Source organism: Micropterus dolomieu, linkage group LG18 (assembly GCF_021292245.1).
Source record: "Micropterus dolomieu isolate WLL.071019.BEF.003 ecotype Adirondacks linkage group LG18, ASM2129224v1, whole genome shotgun sequence".
NCBI classification, from domain to species: Eukaryota; Metazoa; Chordata; class Actinopteri; order Centrarchiformes; family Centrarchidae; genus Micropterus; species Micropterus dolomieu.
Window position 1 is genome coordinate 8,033,503 of NC_060167.1, and position 24,383 is coordinate 8,057,885.

A 24,383-nucleotide genomic window follows, 5' to 3' on the forward strand; every position below is an offset into this window, starting at 1 on the left:
CACCACATTTTGAAATGGCTGATTTTGTCCCCACCACATTTTGAAATGGCTGATTTTGTCTTCACCACATTTTGAAATGGCTGATTTTGTCCCCACCACATTTTGAAATGGCTGATTTTGTCCCCACCACATTTTGAAATGGCTGATTTTGTCCCCACCACATTTTGAAATGGCTGATTTTGTCTTCACCACATTTTGAAATGGCTGATTTTGTCCCCACCACATTTTGAAATGGCTGATTTTGTCTTCACCACATTTTGAAATGGCTGATTTTGTCCCCACCACATTTTGAAATGGCTGATTTTGTCCCCACCACATTTTGAAATGGCTGATTTTGTCCCCACCACATTTTGAAATGGCTGATTTTGTCCCCACCACATTTTGAAATGGCTGATTTTGTCCCCACCACCTTTTGAAAGCATTTGTTAAAATGTTCTGTAAAATAGCTTGCAACAACAAATGTTAACTAAAAAATGAAAATGCTTTGAGAAAGGTTTATTTGCACAATAAAAAAAACCCATGTGATTTAATTAGAAGAAACAAATGTGCATTCTCCAAAAAAGAAGTTGCTGATTACTGCATTTTATTCTGTTTTACATTTTTATATTTATAAAATTGTCACCTGCCAGCAGAATTTTTTGTTTCTCTTTATATAAATAAAGACATTTCCACCATAAATTGGAGCAGAAAATGTCAACAGAATGCAGGAAATAGTGCTCAAAATCTTCTGAGGAAAGACCCCCAGACCTCCCACTCATATATTTCAGCATTTCATATTTCTCCAAAATACTGTTCTAAATACTTCTCGTCTTGCTTTTGACCATTGTCAAGACTTGTGACACACTTGCATCATTAGACCCTAATCTGAGCCTTTAGGTCCCGACCACTTTTCAACACAAGACAACAAGACATAAGTAAACGTACGTCAGTATGATCAGGAAAATGTACTTAAAGAATGCATAAAGAATACTGTCCCGTGACTGTTATATTAGTGTATCATGAGATCATTATTACTCATGCATTTATGTAAAAGCAGGATGTAACTGTTGCAGTTGGTTGAGGTTGAACAATTTTGTATAACTCTGCAATTAATGACTTTTTTCATTTTGGATTAATCTGCTGATCATTTTCTCCATTAATCGATTGTAAACATTTTGAAAATAGTAAGAAATGTTGTCACGATCACCCAGAGCGCAAAGTGACAACTTCACAATGTTTGTTTTGCCAGTCTAAACCTCAAAATGATTAAAAGTACATTAAAATAATCAAAAGGAAAAGCAGCATATCTCCACATTTGTGAACCATGAAATGTTTTTACATGAAAAATGACTTCAAGCCAAAAAAGTTGCCAATTAAACCATTAAATTTCTGTCAATCAACAAATGCACTAGCTGTACTTGTATAAACTGTTGCGTAGTTTAATGAATAATAATAAATAATAAGTCTTCATATGTTTTGTTTGTAAAAATCTGTATTTGCAAAGTAACTAACTAAAGCTGTCAGATAAATGTAGTGAAGTAAAAAGTACAAGATTTCTCTCTGAGATGTGGTGGAGTAGAAGTAGAAAGTGGCATGAAAAGAAAATACTCAAGTACAATACCTCTAATTTGTACTTGTACAGTACTTGAGTAAATATACCTACTGGATACAATAAAATTACTGTCCACCACTTATGCTACTTTGTACTTCTACTTCACCGCATTGTGGAAACAAATATTATACTTTTTACTTTTTACTACTCTGCTACATTTATTTGACAAAATTAGTTACTCATTACTTTGCAGATTCAGATTATTAATACAAAATATAAATAAACTAACAAATTATGAAGTGTTATTTTGGATTAAGCTACCCAACAGCATATTAAGTATTTGAAATTAGCTCCATCTTCACCAGCTGCAGCATTAAAGTGATGCTTCCACATTAATGCATCACTAACTATCCAGTAATTTAATATATTTCATTCTGAAATAAGCCATTCTGTATAATGATTACTTTTCCTTTTGTTACTTTGAGAATATTGTGAGGCTAATACCTTTGTACCTTTACCTAAATAGGAAGGCAGGACTTTTACTTGTAACAGAGTATTTCTACCCTATTTCTTTTACTTCTAGATGTGAGTACTTCTTCCACTGCTTCTGGAATTAATCTTCCTTTAATGTCCATTTCTTCTTAGTAGGCATTTTCTTCCCTAAACACTATACTACAATATAATTTTAAAACTGGCATCCATAGGCGGAGGAAGTATTCAGATCATTTACTCAAGTAAACATACTAATAAGATACCTCACTGTAAAAATACTCTGCACTCTACACTCTTACTTTTACATGGGAGAGATTGTTAAAATAATTTATAGAAATTATTTCAATTCAAAATATCCTTAAAATATTATGAGAAAGCAAATGCAATATATGTATATATACATTTGCACACATAGTCAAACATGATACAGTAAAATCTTCTAGCAGTGAAATATAGTAAATAAAAACCAAAAATGTTTTCACTGAATTTAAAATAACATTTTATTGTGTTTGTGGTAATTTTCCAATTGTAATATTTATATTTTGGTTATACTACTATGATTATATACTCTTTTACTCCAATGTTTCTACATCATACAAACTCAGCATTTTTATTCGAATACATACAAAATCTGTGATCTCCAAATTTCCGGTATCCATGAATGCATCATCTGTCTGGCCTGAACTGTCTCAAAGATTGTCTATTTACAAGGGCAGAATACAAAACCATACTCGAAATAAATACATGTTGGAAGTATTATACACGTGTCTTTTGAAATATGTTTGACATTTTCATCTAGAATGAGAAAATGAAATGTATTTTCATATAGTGACATGTTGGTGCTTTCCTGTGTAAAAAGTAAAGTAAGGATGATGGAGAAACGTTGGCTTCAGATGCAAGAAACTTGCTGAGAAAAGTAATCACTGACTGATAAAATCTCTCTGACCGAAATGTTGAATATCTAATTAACAAATGTAATGTAATTAATACTCAGATATAAGAGCATTAATGAGGCCCTTAGTGTGCTAAACTATTTATCAATCCAAAAACACATAGTTGTGAAAAGAAAAGTTTATTCTCTCTCTGACAGAGTTGGTTTGTTCAACATGTTGGGAAATGTGAATTTATAAAAACAAGTATTTGTTCTGTTTTATTTATCATTTCATTGTGAACTAGGTAGCTGTTTTTTTGTCCATGTTGGATCCTGTAGCCCAGAGGTTCTCAAACAGGACCCCTAAACTGACACAAATTAGACAACGTACCCCGATTTGATTGGAGTTTTGCTTTTAGATGTTTTATTACAAAAACATTATGAAATCAATGACCAAAATGTTAATACACTCTGTTATTTTGTTACTGTGTGGATGGAATTCTAGTGAAAATAAATGATTTCCTCCTGGGGACCCCTTGGAACCCCCTCAAGGACCCCTGGGGACCCCTTGGAACCCCCTCAAGGACCCCTGGGGGACCCCTTGGAACCCCCTCAAGGAACCACTGCTGTAGCCTGTTTAGTGACCTGAGTCAAGCCCAAAGATAAATCGAAAGAACCAAACAGGCTCAAAGGTAAATTTCAATAAAAGACTTAAACAATTAACTCAAGGTGCAGGTATTATCTTTGTTCCTCGGAGCTTTCAGATAAATCTCATGGTCTTCCACAGGGGATGGTGTTTGCTCCATGACAACCGAGCAAACTCCATTTATTGAGGAAGAGCAGATGAAAGTTCCCGAAATAGCTATTTGGCTTAATTTAGTTTTTTGTTTTGTCGTCTAACTGTTTTTGTTTAGTTGTATTATGGGCAGGGGTCTTGCACAAAAATCTGGGCCCTGTACACAAGCATTGTCTATGGGCCCCTCCCTGCATCCACAGCTATTTTTTCCAGTATCCTTGTGGGCCCACCTAACATGAGGGCCCTGTATGCTCAGTCCTAATGATATTTCAGGATTAGTACTTTGTAATCTTTATTTAGCATGAGTATTTTTATTTTTCTCACGCCTTCTTTCTTTTTCTGGGCTTCTGTTGTCACCAGGAAAATAAAAATATTCTCTGGAACATTTGATGATCTTGTATCTGTGACTTCCTGTACTATGTTAACAAATTCTGAATATACAAGAAAAACAATGTGAGCGCCGACATGATGATGTTCCTAACAGCTCAGGCTTGATTGATTATCATTTTATTGGAGTTCATGTTTTCAGATTACCGCTTTTGTTTTAATCGACTATTTTTTAAACTTCCAACATTAAGAATGAAGGAAAATCTTTCTGAAATATAAAATTTTCTGTCCAGTTTTCTGATTCTGTAACGAGAGACCGAGTCAGAGATCTGCAATTCGGTCTGGACAAAATGGATTAAATATTGACCAAGCAACGGAATTCAGAGACTGTTGTACCCACATCGTTACAGAGACCTGCCCCATCAACATCGGCAGGTGGTCCATGTTTTGAGCAGTAAGCAGAAGACTCTAGCAAGATGAGAGGAGGTGGACTCTGTGTTTTAGATCGATGATGCTCGGTGCACAGACGCAGTCAAGATGGACTCCCAAATTTCCCAAATGTCAGTGTCTATTATGAAGATCAAACTTTCATACTACCATCTGTTTGCTGCTGTTGACATTCAACCCAGATGTAAATTCAAAAAATTCACTGTGGAATGTTCGGGGTGTAAGTTATTGTCTGTATGTATATAAATAACTGTATTGTTTTATTTTATATGTGACCATATTTTCATATAGGCCTAAACTTAATTATATTTTGTGTGCGTAGCACGCATGAACTACAAATTTAATTTCGTTATGCAGCCTTGTACTGTATGCTGACAAATAAACAACCTTGTACTTTCAAAATAAAAGTGTTCTGCTTCATCCATGATTAATAAATCAGCCCTACATACAAACATATGTGCACACTTTGGGAATGCATGGACACACAACCACATATATACGTATACACACCTCTTAATTTGTGTTGTATTGTTAAATGTTTCTGGTCTCTCTTTTATATTGAGCGCCACTTCTTTTTAGGCATGTATCTAATTGCATGTCCTGGATGTATTTATAGTATGTATTTTATACTCTAATGTTTTATTTTATTTTAAAAAGCCTAACCACAGACAGGGGCTGCAAATCTAGAAATCTGTATGCATGGCATCTACTATGTATACTTTATGAAGAAATGTCTCATGCATTTGTCCATCAAATAAACATGAAAATAAACCTCAAACTACCTTTGAAATTTATCTGGATGAGAACAAACAGGATCATTTCAGCTTGATAACATGTGATGTGTAACCATTTGGTTATTAATGGGGTTTTTTTTGTTTGTTTGTTTTTTTACAGATAATCTTCAGAGTTCAATCCTTATCGTGAAGTTTGTGAATGAATGAGACGGAAGCTGGTTTGGTGGGTCAGCTTGCTACAACTTTAATCCAAACATTTCTCTGCATATTCATTACATCATCATACCTCATCCTCTACGTAGCTCCCTCTCATATCTCTAAACAATTTTAACAAAATAAGTCTAGTAGTACATCGTTCAATAACATTTTATTTTACAATTCTCTCTCTGTACTGTAGTGTTTTTCTCTTTAAACATCAGGAATATTTGTTCGTCGTTTCATTTATTTATTTATTTTTTTTAAACACGGAGACAAGACAGAGTACACGAACGATGACAGACGCTGCTCAAGAGTCCAGAGTGTGAACCGACACACACACACACACACACACACACACACATCTAAATAATTTAATGTCTGCTAAAACATCTCAGCAGAGATCACAAGCGTTTAAGTTTGGAGAGAAGCTGAATGGTCTTCCTGAACAAACACATTTTAGCTATTATTTATCATTCTTCTATCTTTACATATCTAGTGGGGCAAAGCATTTAAAGTTTGTCTGGAGGATGGCAACAGCAAAAAAAGGATGCGCTGTTCCCTAAATTAAGAGACACTCCTGTCATCAGACATCATCCGATTATCAGGTGCTACCTGAGCCAACGACTTGGTTGAAGGCGGCCATGTGTAGCTGCTGAAAGCTCCAGAAATAGCTAATGAGACATCGCAGCTCACCAATGTACAGCTTCTCTCCAGACCCTTGACACTGAGAGACCTCTGACAGTCAAAAAAGTGTGTGTTTGTGTGTGTGTGGTTGCAGTTGTGTGCGTGTCTGGCCGCACACATACACAAACTGTGGTGTTAGTTACATCAGAGGCACTTTGACCCCGTTTTCTGTGCCCCGAAAATGAAAAAGAATAGAATAAACCCAAAACTACCAAAAACAAAAGGAAATGAAAATAGATCTGATTTTTATTTTAATAAATTTGGCTTCAAGTTTTAAACCCCTAACTCCCCCGAAAAAGAACAAAACAAAAACAGAGAAAACGCCATGTTAGAAATCCAACATGGCCGACTAAAATGAGAACATAAGAGAGCAGGACTTCCTGAAACCTGTCAACACTTTCCATCAGACCCAGCCACACGGTGAACTGATCCAGGTGACCTGACGCACTCCGTCACGGGTTCGTGTTTAATTTGTGCTCCCACAATACAATGCTTTACTACGAAGGTGATTTTTATGAAGTATTAACGCAGTATTTAACGTGGAATTACTTTGTTTTACTGACATATGGAGCTGAAAGCTATTGTCTTTTTGTGAAAATCTGATGGGATGCAGTTTACTGTATAGTGGCGCTATGTTTAACATAAACAGAGCCAGAATAACCCACAAGGACACAAGCAAAAGTGAACAGTAGGCCCCTAATAACTGGATAAAAACTAGGTTAAAAAAACATTAGGGCTGTTACCTTTACAGTTTTTACTGAGTTTTAGTACCAAACATTTCATAAAATTGGAGGATGAAAGGATCTGAGGCAGTTGCCTGCTTTGCCAAATTGGTAATCTGTTATTTTAATCAAGTTTTTAACCTGTCAAGGGCAAAAATCTGATGTTCTTCAAAGAAAAATGCCAAATTTAAATTTAGAGTATACTAACACCCAATATCAGCATCTAAACTCCAAGTGATCATATTGTTGATCACCATGGACAGTTGAGGCAGGTGAAAGCACCGCGCTGGTTATTAGAGAACTTAAAGCTGAATATAGAGATATGAATGTGCAGCCGAGTCCGTTCAAACTGTTAAAATTATTTCTGACAGAGCTACAGGTAAACACCACCTTTTAACAGACTTCAATAGCCAATGAAATCGGTCAAACGGTGCACAGACGCTCCTTCCAGCAAATGCAGGCCTTTTAGCTTTCATTGATGAACATGGATCGTGTTCCCCTGACTGGACTGGCTGCTGGAAAGTGTGGCACCTCCATCCCACTCGTGTACGATGGGACGGGAGTGAACGTCACCTCTGGCAGGTTTTTTTTGTGTGGAAGCTCGGCCTACTGGAGAATGCTTTGTTACCCAGAAATCAGCAGAGAGACTAAACCAAAAAAAAAAAAAAAAATAGCCCCCACCACAGCTGAGAGAGCCGACAATAAAAACACAAAACTCCCCGCTGCCGGAAAAACAACACTCAAAACAAAATAAACCAAGAAGCTTCTGAATCCTCTGTAGAAACCACAACCTTTATATTCCCTCTACAATTATGTACAATTAGACTTTATACAAGTAAAGCAGTGATGCTCTCCTCACAGCGCTCTGTGTGTGTGCCCTAGGTGGAGCTGCTCTTGGAGAGGTTTGGGTAGAGGACGGCTGCCGTCACAGCGACCATCACTGCGATGACCGGCATCCAGGGACTCCAGCCGCTCTGTCCGAGAGAGAGAGAGACGCACAAAAACACAGACAGAAAAATCAGGTTAGTCTGCGTCGTCGGACTAAAGACTGAAACCAGGAAAGAGAAAAAAAGAAAGGAAGAAGATGAAGAGGAGCAGAGGGAAAGACAAAAGTTAAGAGAAAAAGAAATTATAAAAAGCAAAGCCTTTCAAGTCCATAAAGTCCAAAAGATTATATTTTCCATACTTTCTTGGGCACACAAGTAATTTATATCATTTTTATTTATAGAGATTAAGTGCAGTATAACACTGCCATTTAAAAAACATCAGTGTAAATGTAACAATAAAACAAATATAAAACACTACATACGCCAATCTGTAGACATGTTATTTTATGTTCATTGTTGATTTTAAAAACCTCTTCCAGATGTTTGCTGTCCCATTTTGCTGCAATCAGAAAGGGACAATACCGAAGTCTCTGACTGCTGCACTTGTTTTTCTTTGAGTACTGTGTTTACAGAGGAAATCTATCTGCTTTAATATAAAAACTGCCATTTGGGACCACCTTAGGAGGCAACACTGCAGCACAAGTGTGAGATAATCACTGCATGCATGTACTGTACAGTTCTGCAGCATCTAGTGGTGGATAAGGCCAAGAAATAAAAACTAACTGATACAAATTTTCCTTTGCACCCACGGCAATTAATGCCCTAAATTTACACTGAGCTTGAGCTGCTGCTCAGAACAATAGATTGTTGAGTCTCCCATTTCAACTTATTGAGTACTTTTAGACAAACAAAAGAGGTTGTACATATCGGCTGTTCTTATCTTTGTTTATGCCTCATGTATGTTTGTTTTAACCCTATTGCAAATCAAATTTCCCCTGGTGGGACAATAAATATTGAACTTAGATACAGTTTGGAACAGCCACCTGATGTTTCTAGAAAATGTCTCCCTTTCTTGTATTTTGTTCTTTACATTCCTCTGTGCCAACAGGAATTTCTCCTACAGCAGATTAATAAAGGTATATCTTATCTTAACTTACTGGTCGCCGCTTTTGGAGACATTCAGCCAAATAATTTTTTTGCGAGAAGCTGTCAATACATAAATGCACACTTCAAAAAAGGTTGTAACTCAGAAGTTGATGTGCAAGATCTACTATGGTCCACTTGGGAGAAGCTCCGTGTAAGGAGTGTTTGTGTTTCAGCTCAACTGATGTGACTCTTTCTGTTTTTCTCCCTACTTCTGAAGCCACTTCTCTTGGCATTTCATAAACATCTAAACCTCAGCATCTTTCAAAACCACATAACTGATCACAGATAAAGTCATCAAGGTCTAAAGTGTTTGTAGTCCTTTTATCAGCTAGGCTAGTTGTACGTTAAAATACATAACAGATGGTTTCTGCTGAGGACAGTTTGTGTTTTTGAGCAGCAATGATTTCATTATACAATATTCTCTTGTTTCTCATGCACAAAATGTAATGACTTAAATACTGAACGATAAAAGATATATAAGATATAAAAACTAAATTAAAAAATTTAATATTTTGGGACTTCAGGACAGGAAAGGAAATAAAATGAACAACAAAGTAGCAGCAAAGAAAAACGAGGCCGAGGATGTTACCTGAGTAGAAAAACAGAAACATTACAAACCAGTTTTCCGTCAATGCAAGCGACTGGAAGCACCGGTCAGACATTCCCAAACAAACAACCAGCAAACACAACACAGGACGAACATGATGGACAGAATGATGGATGTTTTAAATATGAAGATAAAAAAGTATCAGTGGCAGGAGGAAACGTTAAAAACAAAACAAAAAAAAAAAAAAAAAAACAAGATAGAGAGTCAGTGGAAAAAAAAACAAAAAACACCACACCTGTAAGCAGGTAAAGTAAGACAAAATAAAAATGGAGAATAAGTGAGATTAAGCAAGAGAGATAAGTATGGCATAACCACAAACCCTGTTACAAGAGATAAAGGAAATGATGCATAAAATGAAATATACACCCTGAAAGTGAGCGGGAGCTGTGAAGAGACAGTGAATGAATGAGGCTGAGAGGTTCATAAAAAGGTCGACTCTTTAAAGGGATAACTTCATCTTCACAAGGCGCTGCAGAGGAAAACTCCTAAATAAAGACTCCCATACTAACACTAACTTATACTGACTTGTTTGTGTTCAGGAAATTTCTTTTAATCAATACAAAATTAAGGAACTTTGCATCATTTGGGAGAGATAAAAATGAGCAATTCTTACTTTTGTTGGCTCTTTCCACATGACATTATTATTTGTAGGACCAGCGTAAAGTATAAATGAATACAATACTTTTACTCCTGAATTTTGACTTGACCTGGTCTGAGCTCTAAAGCTGTGCAGACACTGTATGGATCAGCTGACTGGCCACAACGAGGAGCTAACACTGAACCTAACCACGGTTGTGTCAATTAACAATTCCAACAAAAGTTTATTCAAACAAGATGGCTGTGTCCTCGTCAGTGTTGACAAAAAATAATAACATAGGGAGGGACAGCAAACATTAAACATACAGGACAATTCTAACAAAGCCAGAAAGCTTTTCTTGCGGGAGTGTGAGAACTAATGTTTCCCTGAAGATGTCAGCCCTTTAAGGAACCGAGTTTGGTTTTAGCTGCAGCAGAGCAGAAGCAGAGGAAATGTGACTGACAGGCAGGCAGACTGAAACCCATGCAGTTAGAGCTGCCAGAAGACAAACACAGACCACCGAGGTGATGATGATGATGATGATGATGATACTCTCTTACAGGAAGTGTAGGAGGAGAAGAAAGCATCCTGCTGATCAGAATTCAGGGTTCAACCCTAACAGCCTGGTAACCTTTATGTACAGCAGTCAACACCATGATGCACAATTACAAATAAGTAAACTTTAAAACTTAATTTTCCGTAACTAAACCCAAATGACCCAAACTGGTCCCCCGTTCTCATTTGGTTAATGTTGTTATAAAAAGGGATAAAAACTAATAGTCGGATCCTTGTGCAACAGCTAATATTCCTGTGGTCCACAAATGTGTGAAACAACATACAACTGTTACATGTATGCTTGTCCAAAATCTTCATGTCCTGGTAAATATCACAATTTGGTGCTCTGATATTAAACTTCAGTCCTTTACTGGTACTGACCAAATGTATCCATCGAATACTGTCAAATACTCAAAGTAAGGACGGAAAATTTTTTGCGCAAACAGTTCCTGACTTAAATCATAAATTAATAAATTGTACACTGTATTTTATCTAGACAAAATTATTGTGCGGCTTTTTAAACAACATTTAATATTTTAGGAACTTCTGGCTTCTTCTGTTGGTAAAAAATAAAAAATAAAAAATTATACTGCAACTCCGGTATCCTATGGACATTAGCATAGAAACATTTCAAAGGATACAAGGTAGATTTTTTATTACTTTACAACACTGGTAGTACAGCAAGATTAAATTTAAGCGCTGTATAGCACCCACAGTGCATTCAAATCTCCCCTAACAGGACTGTGACGTATCCTGAGCTCCAAAAGTGAGCTGGGTAGAAATTCTGGGACTCACAGGTGCTGGAACAAAATGAGGGCGCGTATCTGACAATGTTATAAATAGTCATTTTGCTGACACTTTTATCCAAAGCGACTTACAATTGCTATATATGTCAGAGACTGCATGCCTCTGGAGTGACTAGGGTTAAGTGTCTTGCTCAGAGACACATTGTTGGATGTCGCAGAGGGAATCGAGCCCAGGTCTCCCACAACAAAGGCATGTGTCTCATCCACTGCTCCATCGCCACACAATGTACAATTCTTAATTTCATAACACTGTGTGCATCTAGATGTGGCTTCAAGAACTTTATAGAGCAATTTAAATATTGCCCTCACATATATCGCACCCCAATAGTAACTGTCTCATAATCCCACACGGCATTAAATTCCCTATAGATATGGCGGTAAAAGAAAAAAAACAGAATAGCAGTAAACAACTGCTAACTACTTTTTCCAGAGGACAAAAGGTCATGAACATGGTTTAGATTAGAGAACAATAATAATTTTAGCCAGAGGAATACTATGTGTTATTCTCATGGTGCTCAACATGTGACCCTGAATTCATCACAGAACAGGACGATGTTTCCACCTGTCATCTTTCCTGCCACAGATGATGAACAGATGGAGGAAAAAGAGACAGACGGAGAGACAGACTGATGTCATGTCGGTGTGTACCTTTCTACCACAACTGGCCGAAACACCAGTACAGCAGAGCCAGGACAAGGCCAATGAATATGGCTTGGACAGGCTGCAATATGGATGGCTAGAGGGGGAGGGACAAGAAGAAATCAGCCGGCAAATCAACCAAAACCAACATGGAGGATGGAGCAGCTACAGCGAGGGGGAGGAAGGGGAGGGGGGGGTGGGTGAGAGAGACAGAGAGAAAGGGGAATTTGAAGGCGTAGTCACATTCACCAACCACCACCCGTCACCAGGCTCCTTTAAACAGAAACATTTTCCTGTCAGATTTCAGCTCATTAACTTTCTGCACCAGGACGTCTCAGAAACCTGCCAGCTGCTGGCTGACAGTGGATTTTAAAGGCCAGTGTGAAATGGACTTAAAAGGATCATTCTGGGTTATTTAAACTGTCTCATTTTCATAGCTTGGTTCATAATTTCTATCAGCGCTAGTCATATTATATGCACCAAAGTAATTGCTGAGATCTGGGAACAAAATGACAAACAATGGCAGCTTCTTAAAAGGGGATCTGCACCTATTTGAAACACATGAAAGTCAAATGTTTATATGTTTTGTGGAGTACCACATCTGTGAAAAAAGTTATACTTTTACATTTATTTATTTTTACTAAACTAGGTCAAAATCTACTATATGGCTGGACCGTGTATTGTTAATGTGCTATACTGTGGCCAAATTGTTACATGGATAGTCAGTGGTAGTTTCCATAATGTGATAATATTTGTTTTCAAAGTGTCCTGAAGTAACATATCACACAAACTGATTAAGCTACTTTGAGTCAAAAAATGTTTCCACTCATTGCTTAAGATGTTTAATTTAAAAGAGAGCTTATTCTATTTCTTAACTATTCTAATTATCTGGCTCTTTCATTCATTTCTATCTGTGGATGTCTAATTTTTCTATGACTCACTCTGAATTTAGTGTCTTGTCAGAGTGAATTAAATTTGGGGTGCTTTAACTGGGTTTTCTCTGCTCTGCGCTGGACGTAACTATCGTCCCCGCTTCCCTCAGCAGTAGGTTAAATGTTTTTGCAGTTCATTCCTCAATATAACACAAGAAACCCAGATCTCAGTTATTAACTCTATGACTGAACTGAAAGAAATGATGAACAAAGCTATGAAAAATAAGACCACAATGTTCGTTAAAACAAGGTTTGTTGTGAGTCTGGATCAGGACTCTTATTCTGAAAAGTTTCGGGGAGACAAAACCGGAGGAGCAAAACAAACATCTATTGTCACATCAACAAAAGACTGAAGAGGAAGAAGAGTTGAAGACAGTTAGATGAGAGAGAAGAGGAAGAGAGGAATGAGAAGGGCAACAGAGGAGGAGGCTGCTCCGCCTCGCTGTCATCTTCTGATTTTCTCATTTGTGTTTCCTGAGTTTTCACAGCAGTAAAGTCAAATTAACAGCGGTTATTTATCAACTAAGGATGAAAAGGTAGGAGAGACAATGAGGTCACAGGATGTTTAACTGTCTAAGTGTTGTTGAACAAAAACAGTTTATATGGTCACTTATGTATTAATGAGGTGCTGGAATCACACTGTGTGTATTCTTGTTACTTGTCACTTCTATTCGATTCTGTTTACATTACATTTACTTTCACCTCCCGCACAGATGTTGTTATCAGTACTCTTCATTAGTTTACAGGACTGAAGGTCTGATTCAAAATTCATTTGGAGATTAAAACACTGGTTGTTGGGACTTTTGTGTCCACAGTTAGCAAGTAAGCAGTGGGGATGGAGGCTGTGAATTGGAAGTGCTGGGTGGGTTACGGGTAGCAAGTCCAAGACTTCCACAGTGTCCATAAGAAAGTCTGGTGCTTCTCGTGCACTAACCTTTAAGCAAAAAAACCCCAACTGTGTGTGGGGGGGGAACCCCATCAAGAAACGAAAACATCTGGATTTAAAGCAAACACAAACATAAAAGGTTCCCACACGAATAGTCCATAGGGTCTTTGGTCTTTTGTGTGTGTGTGTGTGTGTGTGTGTGTGTGTGTGTGTGTACTCACAGAGCTGGTCTTGTCCTGCAGCAGCTTCAGGCTGCTCCTGCACTGCTCCAGCTCCTGGTGGATGTTCAGCTTCTCCTGCTCTGTCCTTTCATAGCGCTGACGGAGATCCAACAGCTGGGACTGTGTGTCTTCATACTGAACAACACACACACACACACACACACACAGTTCTATAAATTGTCAGGTCATCAAAATGCACCTAGAAGTGACTTAACTTCAAGGGACTGTGTACCTCTTTCTGCAGTGTGTGTGTGTGAGCCTGGGCCTGGTCAAGCTGGCTCTTCAGATTACTTGCATCCTGCAGGTGTTGATTCTCCAGAGAACCCAGTTTGTCCTGCAAAACCCCCTCCCTCTTCTCCAGAGACTCCAGACTACTGCTGAGGACCAGACTCTGCTCCCTGGTGCTGCACACAAACACACACATACACACACACAAAAAAGGTCAAACTGGAAATTGTTTACTGATTTAATTTTACTGATCACAGCAGCCTTCACCATCTTAAATTAGCATGGTAGGAAGCACTAAGGTGACCTTTTAGACTAGATTTAGGGCACAGACAGGCAGCAGAGATTCCTAAACCGTTTATTTCTCTTACTGGAAATTATTCTATTTACATTCTATGATGATCTGTGAGTAATTTAAGTAAAGCAACTTCACAAAAACTTGCCATAAAAATAGCACAAACCTCCCTTTTTCAAATTGAAACTTTTGAATGATACTGTATGTTTCTTATATTTTTATTTACTTTCACGTGGAGCAGAAACACACTGTGCTGACTTCAATGCATTTTTAACACAGCTAACTTTAAGTCATAGAGTTCATATGTCGCTGAATTTGACTTGAATTTCAAAAACACTGCCCTGCTGCATTACAACAACGCAACACAGAAGACAAGACACTTCTATTTTTCAGCTGTAAGCAGCAACACAAGTGTCTGAGTTTCAAGGGAAGACTGTGTGTTCTGCATGTTTCCTCCCCTCCTGCATTTTTAATAGACAATCAATGACAGCTGATGCTTTAACTTGCAGTTTGCAGTGTGTTGTGTTGAGTCTAACTTCTGTTGCCTGATAAACCTGAAAATGATCAGCCCGGTGTCACTCACGATCACTTTCTGAACTGAATCAGATTACACATTACCTCACTCATTAAATATGTGCTATTTTACCCTGAAGGTTAATGTTACATTTCATATAATCTTGTCTTCTGACCTTCTTTATTTCAGGTGAGGTGGCGTGCCTCTCTTTAAGCTGCCGAATGTAAATATTTACACTAAACAGAGACATTGTGGAATTCTGCTTCATCTCCGGCTGATCATTTAAAGATGTTTAAGAAGCAGTTTTTTAGGTTGAACAGCATCCTACAGGGATTGGGACAGCGAGCTGCAGCTGACATCTGTAGATTTACTGGAGTGGTGCGTTACAGATTTTCATGAGAACTGCTGCCAGTGGCAACTACAGTTTATTAGAAACTAGTGAAAACACAGCTGAAGAGCTGTTAAAATCCCGCTGAGCTCTCTGCTCCAATGAGAGCATGCCATGATGTTTTCTGTCCATGTAGAACAGTCAGAGCATAGAGGTGCAGTCAGTGAACCTGCTGACTGCCCGGTCTGGTTAAGTCAGATGTCAGTCAGATGTCAGTCAGCTGTCCTCCTGTTCTGCATGAATCAGCTGGACACCATGTTTCCTCCTGTCCCTTGTCTTTCTTTTAATGCTGGATCCAAATGCTGAACCTGTCAGGACCTGTGGGACTTGGCGCTGCTCTCGTCAGCCGTCCCAGAATTCATCAACTCGATCACGGCTGTCACAAAGACTTTCAGCTGCAGTTTTAATGTCGACCCTTGCACCGTTTGACACACAGTTTAACATAAATTTATGTCTTTGGGGATTTTTCCATATAGAAGTTTAGTTAGGAGTGTAATAGTATATTAAATTCTGTACAAAATATTGTTTTACTTTTAAATAATTTTTTAAGTAACTCATTGAAATGTTTGAAATGTTATCTTTTCAGTTCTGTCAGCTGGAGTTTAGCTCATGGGTATTTCATTCATGGTTGTATGTAAAATCGCAGCATGTAGTAGTAGCTGTGTTTAATAATAATAATTTGAAAAGGCAAGCCTGGCATAAAACCAAAACTTAGTGTGTTTAAAACAACAAATAAATACTGTATTTTCTTATGGTTGATTGTGCGAGTAACCAAATTCTTTTGATGTCTGAGCCCACAGAAAATGCTCCCAACCTTCTGACAAGAAAGTTGTAATTGAGGCAACAGTTTGTTTTACCTTCCCTTGTTGGGACTCCAGTGTTTTTGTGTCAGAGAGGTGTTACCAAGTGGTATAATTTTGTACAAACATTGATGTGTGATGCCAGGATGGTTTAATCTTTCTCATCATCTGTTCTGTAACATCTCAACATTACCGTTAACACTGATGGGTTTTTGTAGATGAAGGACAAAGTTTTAATGATCTATGTTCTCGACCTATACATGTAAGAAGATTTTGCTGATAAACTGATCAAATATAAGTCTCTGGTTGCAAATATCACTGAGCTATGATGTGGATGCAGGTTAATGATACTGATATTTGGCAGCCTTGGGCATGTTCAAAAACTGACTGACTATTAGAGTGGCCAGCCAACCAAAAACTCTGATCCATCTCAGTTGTAACAGTTTGCTTGTGTTGCCAACTACCTTTCCTTCACCTTAAAGTGTCAACGAATGTAACCTCTGTGAATAATCCTGTGTATACGTGGTTGAGTAAATATAAAGCATTTACTGTGCGCCCCTGTTTGTGTATACCTGCTCAGCTCAGTCTCTAGGCGGTGCAGTTTGTCCGTAAGAGCTTTCCGTTCATCTCTCAGGCCGTCACAGTCCTGCTGCAAACACACACACCGCTGCTGCAACGTAACATACTCCGCTGAGAGAGAGAGAGAGAGAGTGACAGATAGAGGTTGTACAGTTTTAATTAATATCTGAAGAATTTTATTGTCAATCTTGATTCAGAAAAAAATAAAATAAAATCATCATCATTGCCATTTTGAGGCTCCTGCAGTCGAACAAAAAACTAGCAGCCTCAAACACCCACACACACACACAAACACGCTCTCTGCTGACCCTGCAGCTGGTTGGCAGTGTTCTGCTGCTGTCGCTGCTGTGTGAAGGCCTCCTGCAGTCGGCTGATCTCCTCCTCATACTTGGCGGCCATGTTCCTCCAGTGCTCCAACTCAGAACGCACGCTGCCCAGGTCGGCCTGCAAGGTGGCAATCTCCCGCTCCCGCTCCACCTCGGCTGCCTCCATTGTGCGCCGCAAGATGAGAATCTGATAGAAGAAACACAATCCCATAGGTTGGTCAGTGATCATATATGACTGGGATTTACTGTAAACTAACAGACAAAAAGTTTCATTCTGTACAAGAGCGTGTCTGGTTTCTTTGTGAACAGGGAGGAGTCAAAGAGTCAGAGCAGAGTTTGGAGGAAGACAGTGGAAAGTTAAGGAGACAGAGCCACAAGGAGTCCGATGAGAGTCACGAGTCAGAGAGGAGTCAGGAGGAAGTCAGTAGAAGGCTACCTCCGGAAGAGAAAGCGGAAAGTAAGAAAGAGGTGGGAGGAATCAGCTGGGAGTCAAGAAAAGTCAGAAACAGATAGGAGACAGAAGGGAGTAAAACTGACTCATAAAGGAAAGGTGTCAAGTGTCAGAGGGTAGTCAGTAGAAGCAAGAGGAGAGTAAGGAGGAGCAGGGAGGTATCAGAGTGGGGTCAGACGAAGAGAGAAGGGAGTAAAAAAGGAGGTCAGGTGGCGTCACAGGGGAGTTGCGAGGATTCGGAGTCAAAGAATTAGAGGGGGCTCAGAGGGAAGTCGGAAGGAGTCAAAGAGGCACTAGAGGGAATAACAGGAGGAGGTGAGGCATCAGAGGGAGTCGTGAGAAGTAGAGAGAGAGAGCGAGAGAGTGAGCGCGTAATGGGCAGGAGTGGTACCTCCTCCTGGGCAGAGAAGAGCTCCTCTCTGGTGGTGCAGATGGTGCTCTCCCTCTGCTCTCTCAGGGCCTCCATGTCAGCCTGAAGCTTCCCAAGTTGAGCTGAACACAAACAAAAAAGGGAAGTGAGTTAGGAGCAATGTCGATCCTGAAACATACAAATGAACGGTATTTCACTGTTCTCTGTGTGTGTGTGTGTGTGTGTGTGTACTAACTCTGTAGGTACTGGATCTGTTTGGTCGACTCTTCAGTCTGCTTAGAGTTACTCCTCCTCTCGTCCTCCAGCAGAGCTACAGAAAGAAAAAGTCATATGATCACTACCTTAATCTCATTGATCTGGTATGTCATCATGTGAGATACAATGAGAGTAATAACTAAATAAAACTTACTCTCAAAAATGTCAGAAACTCTTTTTCAGAACATCAGGTGAAATGGGAGGAAATGTAGGAATTTGTAGTTGGATTATTTTATACTGTTAGTTACCTTGTAGCTCCAGACATCTCTGCTTGCCAGTGTTGGCTAATTCCTGGGCCTCCAGAAGCTCTCTGTGGAGATGGTGGATGACCTGCTCTGTGTCTCCAGGCTCTAGACCGGCCCGATGCAACTCAGCTACAGACACACAAACATTTTTTATTACCCCAAAAACACTCTTTTACACATGTAAATACTACAGATTAATAAGGTGAAAATCAGAATAAAGCCCTTTAAAAGGACCTGCAGCCAAAAACAAAACTCCACAGCTCCCCCTAATGGACAATGAACTGTATTACCAAAGCTGACAAATACCTTGGCTTACGACCCTGGTTAATGTTGTTGGTCTGTTAGTGCAGTACAGAGCAGAACTACAAAGAACGGATGAGCTGCCATGGTTACCTTTGAGCAGAGCTACTCTGTTCTGTGGTTCATTCAGCTCCTGGTCGTCCATGTTGCCGTCTAAAACACACAAACACACATTTATAAAAGGGACTTAAAGGGATAGTCACAATGTAGACAACCATATTTTTGACAAAATAACAGGATTTTTTCCCCCCAACTAGTGTTGCATGGTCCTACAAAGATGATTTACTTTTCTGAATTACCAACCCAAATATTAGAAAATAAGTTATGATTAGCTTGTTTAATTCTCAGTAGGTTACTTAGAACTTATTTTGTGATGAAATTATTAAAGACGAGATACTCTACAAAGCTCAACGTTAAGATTTTTTGCAACTTTTTTTGTGCATGTACTAGGTTTGCAAAGTGAAAAAGTCCAAAGTCCAGCCCAAAGGGAGTTCCCATCTCCCACAGAAAGCACTGCTCTGAACTGCCTGAAAACAGCTCGTTTGTAGTCCAGCCTTTACTTCCCTTTCTTGTGACGTCACAAATAAATATGTGTCATAATGCTCGCCGAACGACTAGTCCGACAACTAGATCAACAACAAAGATCATTTAGAGACAACATGCATCACCCCATAGCTAAAACAAAGTGTTCAACACAGGGTGAAAAGAGGAGCTGCAGCAATGTGCAGTATGACAAAAAATATGGTGCTTTTAAAAAAAGAATTAAACCATGTAAACCTGTTTTGGTACAACTCCTAAATAGGATTTGGAACCTGAAAATGAGCATAATACCACCTCTTTAAACCAAACATACTAACAGACTAAAACATGACGTGATTGCTCTTCTGCTGACAGCTATTCACTAAAAAAAACCAACATAAAAATTACAGAGAGCAGCAGATACCTCTATCCTGATTGACAGGTCGCCATGGTAGCGACATGTCAAATTAGAAGGCAGTCCCACCCTAAAGCATACACTGCTTTCTGATTTATTTCCCCCTAAATTAGACAAAATTTACTAAATGAACATCATGCTGTGTTGAAGAAGACTTGAAACTAGCGACTGAGACCATAAAGTCAATAGCAAAGTGTTTAATTCAGGTAATAATTCAGCTGAGAAGTAGCAACCTTTCAGCCTTATTTGTAATGGAACCGGACTTGTTTTTTACCTCTGCTGGCCGCTATAGAGAATGCAGGTTTAAGTTCCATCTGCATGGTTTCACTTTCAGACCCAGAGACTGCCGCTTGATTAAGATTAGAGAAATAACATTTGACAACCACTCGTCACGTGACTACAACTCTGGATTGGATAACGTGCATGCCATTTGCTGAAAAACAACTGCAGGATGTTCAGTGTTTTTAATACTAATGTTTTGCCAGTGAGTTGCTAGTTCAACAGTTCCGATGTTATTTCTTACTGGCCCCGGTCCACTGTTACTGTTGTGCCCTGCTCTACATGTAACAGATGCAGACTGATGACAGAACAGACTTTAACGCTATTCAAAGGAAAGTTATCAAAAGTCAACAGCAGTTGAACTGAAAAAAGTTAAACCTTGAAATTAAACCAGATTAATGTATTGGGAAGGAAAGAATCACATAAACGAGACTGGTTAAATCATCACTCAGCGTGTTTTACTGACCTGACGTGTCGTCACTGCTGCGGTCTTTGCTGGGACTCAGAGTGTCTGACATGTCGGACTCTTTGGCATCCATCTGATTCGCTGTTGGGACACACACACACACACACACACACACACACACACACACACAAGTTAGCCAGGAGGGGACAGAGTGGGTGTGGAAACTATGCAAAGCAACCAGCAAACAAAAGAAAAGAAGAAAAAAAACAAAAATAGCCAGGCACAGAATACCAAAAAAAAAAAAATAAATAAAAAGGAGAAAATTTTAAATACATCTCCACACATGTGTGGTGCAGTGTTTGAATTATAGCATGTGAGGCATAGCAGGGTTCAGGAGGTGAAACATAGACCTAAACAAATCTGACCTATGCAATCTGATTTTTAGACCTTGAGAGTTAACACAATTTTGCTGTATGTTTCATCAAAGGACTGTTCGAAGGTTTAGACTTCCTTTCGGGGTTGAGCTTAGAATTATGTTTAGAGTAGGTTTACATTAAGGGCTGCGGTTAGTTGGGATGGTTTAGGTTTTGGTTGGGGGCTAGGAAATGTACTGTGGCAATTAGGGCCCCAAGAAGTATAGAAATATAAAAACATCTTTGTGCGTGTCAGGAGAAAATGTATTTCAGCACTGTGTCACAGCCTCCACACGTGGCTGCTGGTGAGCCTGAGCATTGTGTGTGTCCGCAGAGAATCCACAGTATGACAGACCTCTGACAACAGCAAAGGTCAGAGGTCACTGTAGTAGGATATCTCCTCGTCAGCAGTTTTGCCCTTTGTGATTACTGCATCACAAAAAGTCAGTTTAACTGTTGAAAAGCCCTCTAACAAACCCCAGACACATGATGATATTCACTAACATTTAATAATTGTAACAATTAAAATTATAACAAGAATTAAACTGAAAAACTAGCACAATATATGATTTTTGGTAAGTTTCTAAAGATTATTTGATAACAAAGATGATGTAGTTTTGGAGCCTCGTGTTGTTCTGAGATATGAGCATGTTGGTATAAATCCAGCTTAAGTCTGTGAGTGTGTGTCCTCTACCTTTGAGTCGATCAGGGCTGGCCAGGAGGTCGTCTTCTGCTGTCTGGTTGTTCTGTAGGTGGGCGTCCATCACTTCTACACACAAATATATAAACATTACCTGTTAGTGACGATAGCATATAGTTCAATTTAAATGTGATAACACACATTTTTATCTTAAAGCTTCACAAAGTCAGCCGCCCATTCACGGTTTACGTAGTAGCTGATGGTAAATGAGTCAGGTTTGTTTTCTCTCTGATTTCTAGTGTTCTGCTCCAGGACTTTGTACTTGAATCTTAGCCGAGCTCTTACCATCAAAGTTGGCCAGTTTGTGGATTGAAGAGCTTACAGTCTCCTTCAGCTGTTTGACCGCTGCAGGGAGAAAAAAGAAAACCAGAGAAACCATGAATATAGTCTGTTAAAATTAACACAGAGAATTTGAACTTTGATCAATTCAAATCTGTCCCAAACTCTGCAAATGTCCAATAAGTCAACTTAACATCCTAATAATAATATAAAATAATAATAACAACCACCAGCAGTCATACAGCCATTTAGACCGACTCTGGGCGAGTTACCAGCTGGATTAGTACAGATGTTAAGTGTGGAAATTGCACTGAAAGTTATAAGTCAAATAGTGGGTGAGAGGTTGTGTTCGATTCTTAGACATTGCACATTAAAAGAATCTGTGACACGTTAGCTGAGATAGATTTGTGTAAAAAATATTGATGCGGTAGTTTATCACATCGTGGACTGTTTTCCACTGTGTTACCGCTGTAAACAGAATAAATGAGTTGTTTGTAGTACAGTTATCTTGTAACCGAGGACATGAAAGTTGTATAGCTGCTCTCGACAGGGGAACCAAATAAATGACAAACATGTAAATGTAGCCCAGTTAAATCAGATGCAGAGATGTCTTTTTAACTGCAAAAACCACACTCACTGGGCTGTGAAATCAGCGGCTCCCACAATAAACAGAAAAATCCACAAGCCTCAACTCAGTTCATTTTGATTCATGTCTATGAAATCCTCCTGGTCCATGTAAGTTATGTTTCCTAGCTGCAAAGAAGAAAATTATTGTTTCACTGTTTTCAGTGTCAGTGAAACTGCGTCGAGTTCGAGTGAGCCGCTGCAGTAATGGCATCGTCATTGGTAAAATAATAATAATTACCCCCTATGCAAAAGTCTACCACCAATGGAGCCTCCAACCACAACAGCAGTAAGTGGGACTGCCAGTAATGCTGCTACTGTATGTTAACAAAATTTTGCGACTGGCAGCTGATGGCAAATGTCAACAAACAAGGAAAAGAAGCGATAACAGCTCTATATCTGCGATAGTTTGACTGGTATCAGAAATGCAGTGAGTCAAGTGAAGTTTCCATACATTGTTAGCTTTTAACTTGGTTATTAGAAAAGTAGCTGAACAAATTCTCTCCAAGTGAGGTGACTTAAAAGGAAAAGAAAGAACCAAAAGAGGACAACAGAAACACAAAAAGAAAGAAACGAGGAGGTTAGTGTACTAATTCAGTGAAAAGTTACAAAGGCAGCGTGCAGAGAAAAAATAAATAAAAAATAGATGTGAAGATCTGCTAAAGAAGAAGAAAAGTGTGAGCCATGTTTGAGAAGCTGAGAACCAGCTGACCAGAGGTAAATTACCAAAGCACCAGTGAAACACATTAGTGGCAGACAAGAAGTCAATGAGCTCAAGTGGCTGAGCAACAAACACGTCTCCAGCAAGACAGTTCAGCCAGCAGTGACAGAGCAATATACTTGAAATATAAGAAATTAAATATGCGAGTACATGCGGTACTTATTCTGCAACTTCAGTTCTGTTTGTTTATAAAGTGTCAGTTCACACAAATTACAACGATGCTTAGCTCTAAGCATATCTAGTGATGCCTTTCCATAAATGGTGTCCGTGTTACTCATGATGAACTGCCAACTTGAATCATATTAGAACAGTTTCCAATGCAAACTGTGGACAGTGAGGTATGTAGATTAGTCTAAATAATGGGGACACTGTTTCTGGAGAGAGATGCTGCTCTCAAGATTTGTAATGTGAGCAATGGATTGATTGAAAATTTCATTCAGGTTCATTGTGTTGACGTCGAGGCAGACTTTCTTTACATTATGTGGAAATAACAAACCGTAAAAAGAAAGAAAAACAGCTGGAAAAGTTTATTTCAAACATCAGGCCTGTCAAGAATCTGCCAAGATGTCAAGACAGTCTTGTGAAAAAGCCAAAACTTGACAGGTCATCAAGAGGCTCCTCATCCTTGGCATTATTAACATTTTTAAACCGAGATTAGATCATATTTAATTGTTTTTAATTGTTCTTAAACCAAGATCCACAACCTGCTCCATCAAAGAAGGTTCCTCTGGAGAACAAGCAGGGAAGTATGGAGTGAGTGTATGTATGGAGGCACATTTCCACCAGGAAAAGAAAACAAAATAGACGTGTTAGGCATGTTAAGAATAAGTTAAAAAATAATAATAATGAAGAATTTTGAGAAAGTAAAGTTTTGACATCAAGTCAAATGCATTTATCTTATCATTTTGACAAAGAAAGTCAAGACTTACAATCTTACAGTTAATTAGTTTTATGTTGTTGTTTCTGTATTTGTGTGTGTAGCAGCATAGAGCAGGAATGGAAGTTTGTACTCACGCGGACACTCAATAAACTGTTGGATTCTAGTCGAGTCTCCTCCGCTGTTGTTAACATGACAGTTGTCTGATAGAAACACAGAGCACTGACATTACTAAGATGACTATCAAAGTGGAGTTGGGTGTTTTATTTCAGACTTCATTGATTCTGCTTATCAATGCCTTCAACATATTTTGTTCCCATTCTTAAATTATAGGATTCACTGAGATGTGGCCAACACATTTGAAGTAGCTTGAGGACACCATTTGTCATTTTTGGGATTATTTT

The 24,383-nt window shown here is 38.8% G+C and overlaps 1 protein-coding gene across 10 annotated transcripts in view; it reads right to left on the reverse strand.

The window, feature by feature from the left end:
* Window positions 1-5,417: 5,417 nt before the first annotated feature.
* The window catches only part of slmapa (sarcolemma associated protein a), a 71,578-nt gene continuing 52,612 nt past the window's right edge, over window positions 5,418-24,383 (reverse strand). For 4 of the 10 annotated variants that reach the window (XM_046075597.1, XM_046075596.1, XM_046075600.1 and 1 more), the window contains 13 exons: window positions 24,117-24,182; window positions 21,764-21,823; window positions 21,473-21,547; window positions 20,426-20,506; window positions 18,840-18,899; window positions 18,450-18,575; window positions 18,182-18,256; window positions 17,968-18,068; window positions 17,108-17,312; window positions 16,793-16,910; window positions 14,231-14,402; window positions 13,999-14,133; window positions 5,418-7,776 (listed from right to left, as the gene is read on the reverse strand). In XM_046075597.1, the coding sequence (XP_045931553.1) occupies window positions 7,681-7,776; window positions 13,999-14,133; window positions 14,231-14,402; window positions 16,793-16,910; window positions 17,108-17,312; window positions 17,968-18,068; window positions 18,182-18,256; window positions 18,450-18,575; window positions 18,840-18,899; window positions 20,426-20,506; window positions 21,473-21,547; window positions 21,764-21,823; window positions 24,117-24,182 (1,370 nt within the window). In that variant the 3' untranslated portion in view covers window positions 5,418-7,680. Of the gene's footprint in view, window positions 7,777-11,968; window positions 12,057-13,998; window positions 14,134-14,230; window positions 14,403-16,792; window positions 16,911-17,107; window positions 17,313-17,967; window positions 18,069-18,181; window positions 18,257-18,449; window positions 18,576-18,839; window positions 18,900-20,425; window positions 20,507-21,472; window positions 21,548-21,763; window positions 21,824-24,116; window positions 24,183-24,383 lie in introns of all 10 variants that reach the window. The other 6 variants (XM_046075605.1, XM_046075603.1, XM_046075601.1 and 3 more) reach the window with 3 other exon arrangements.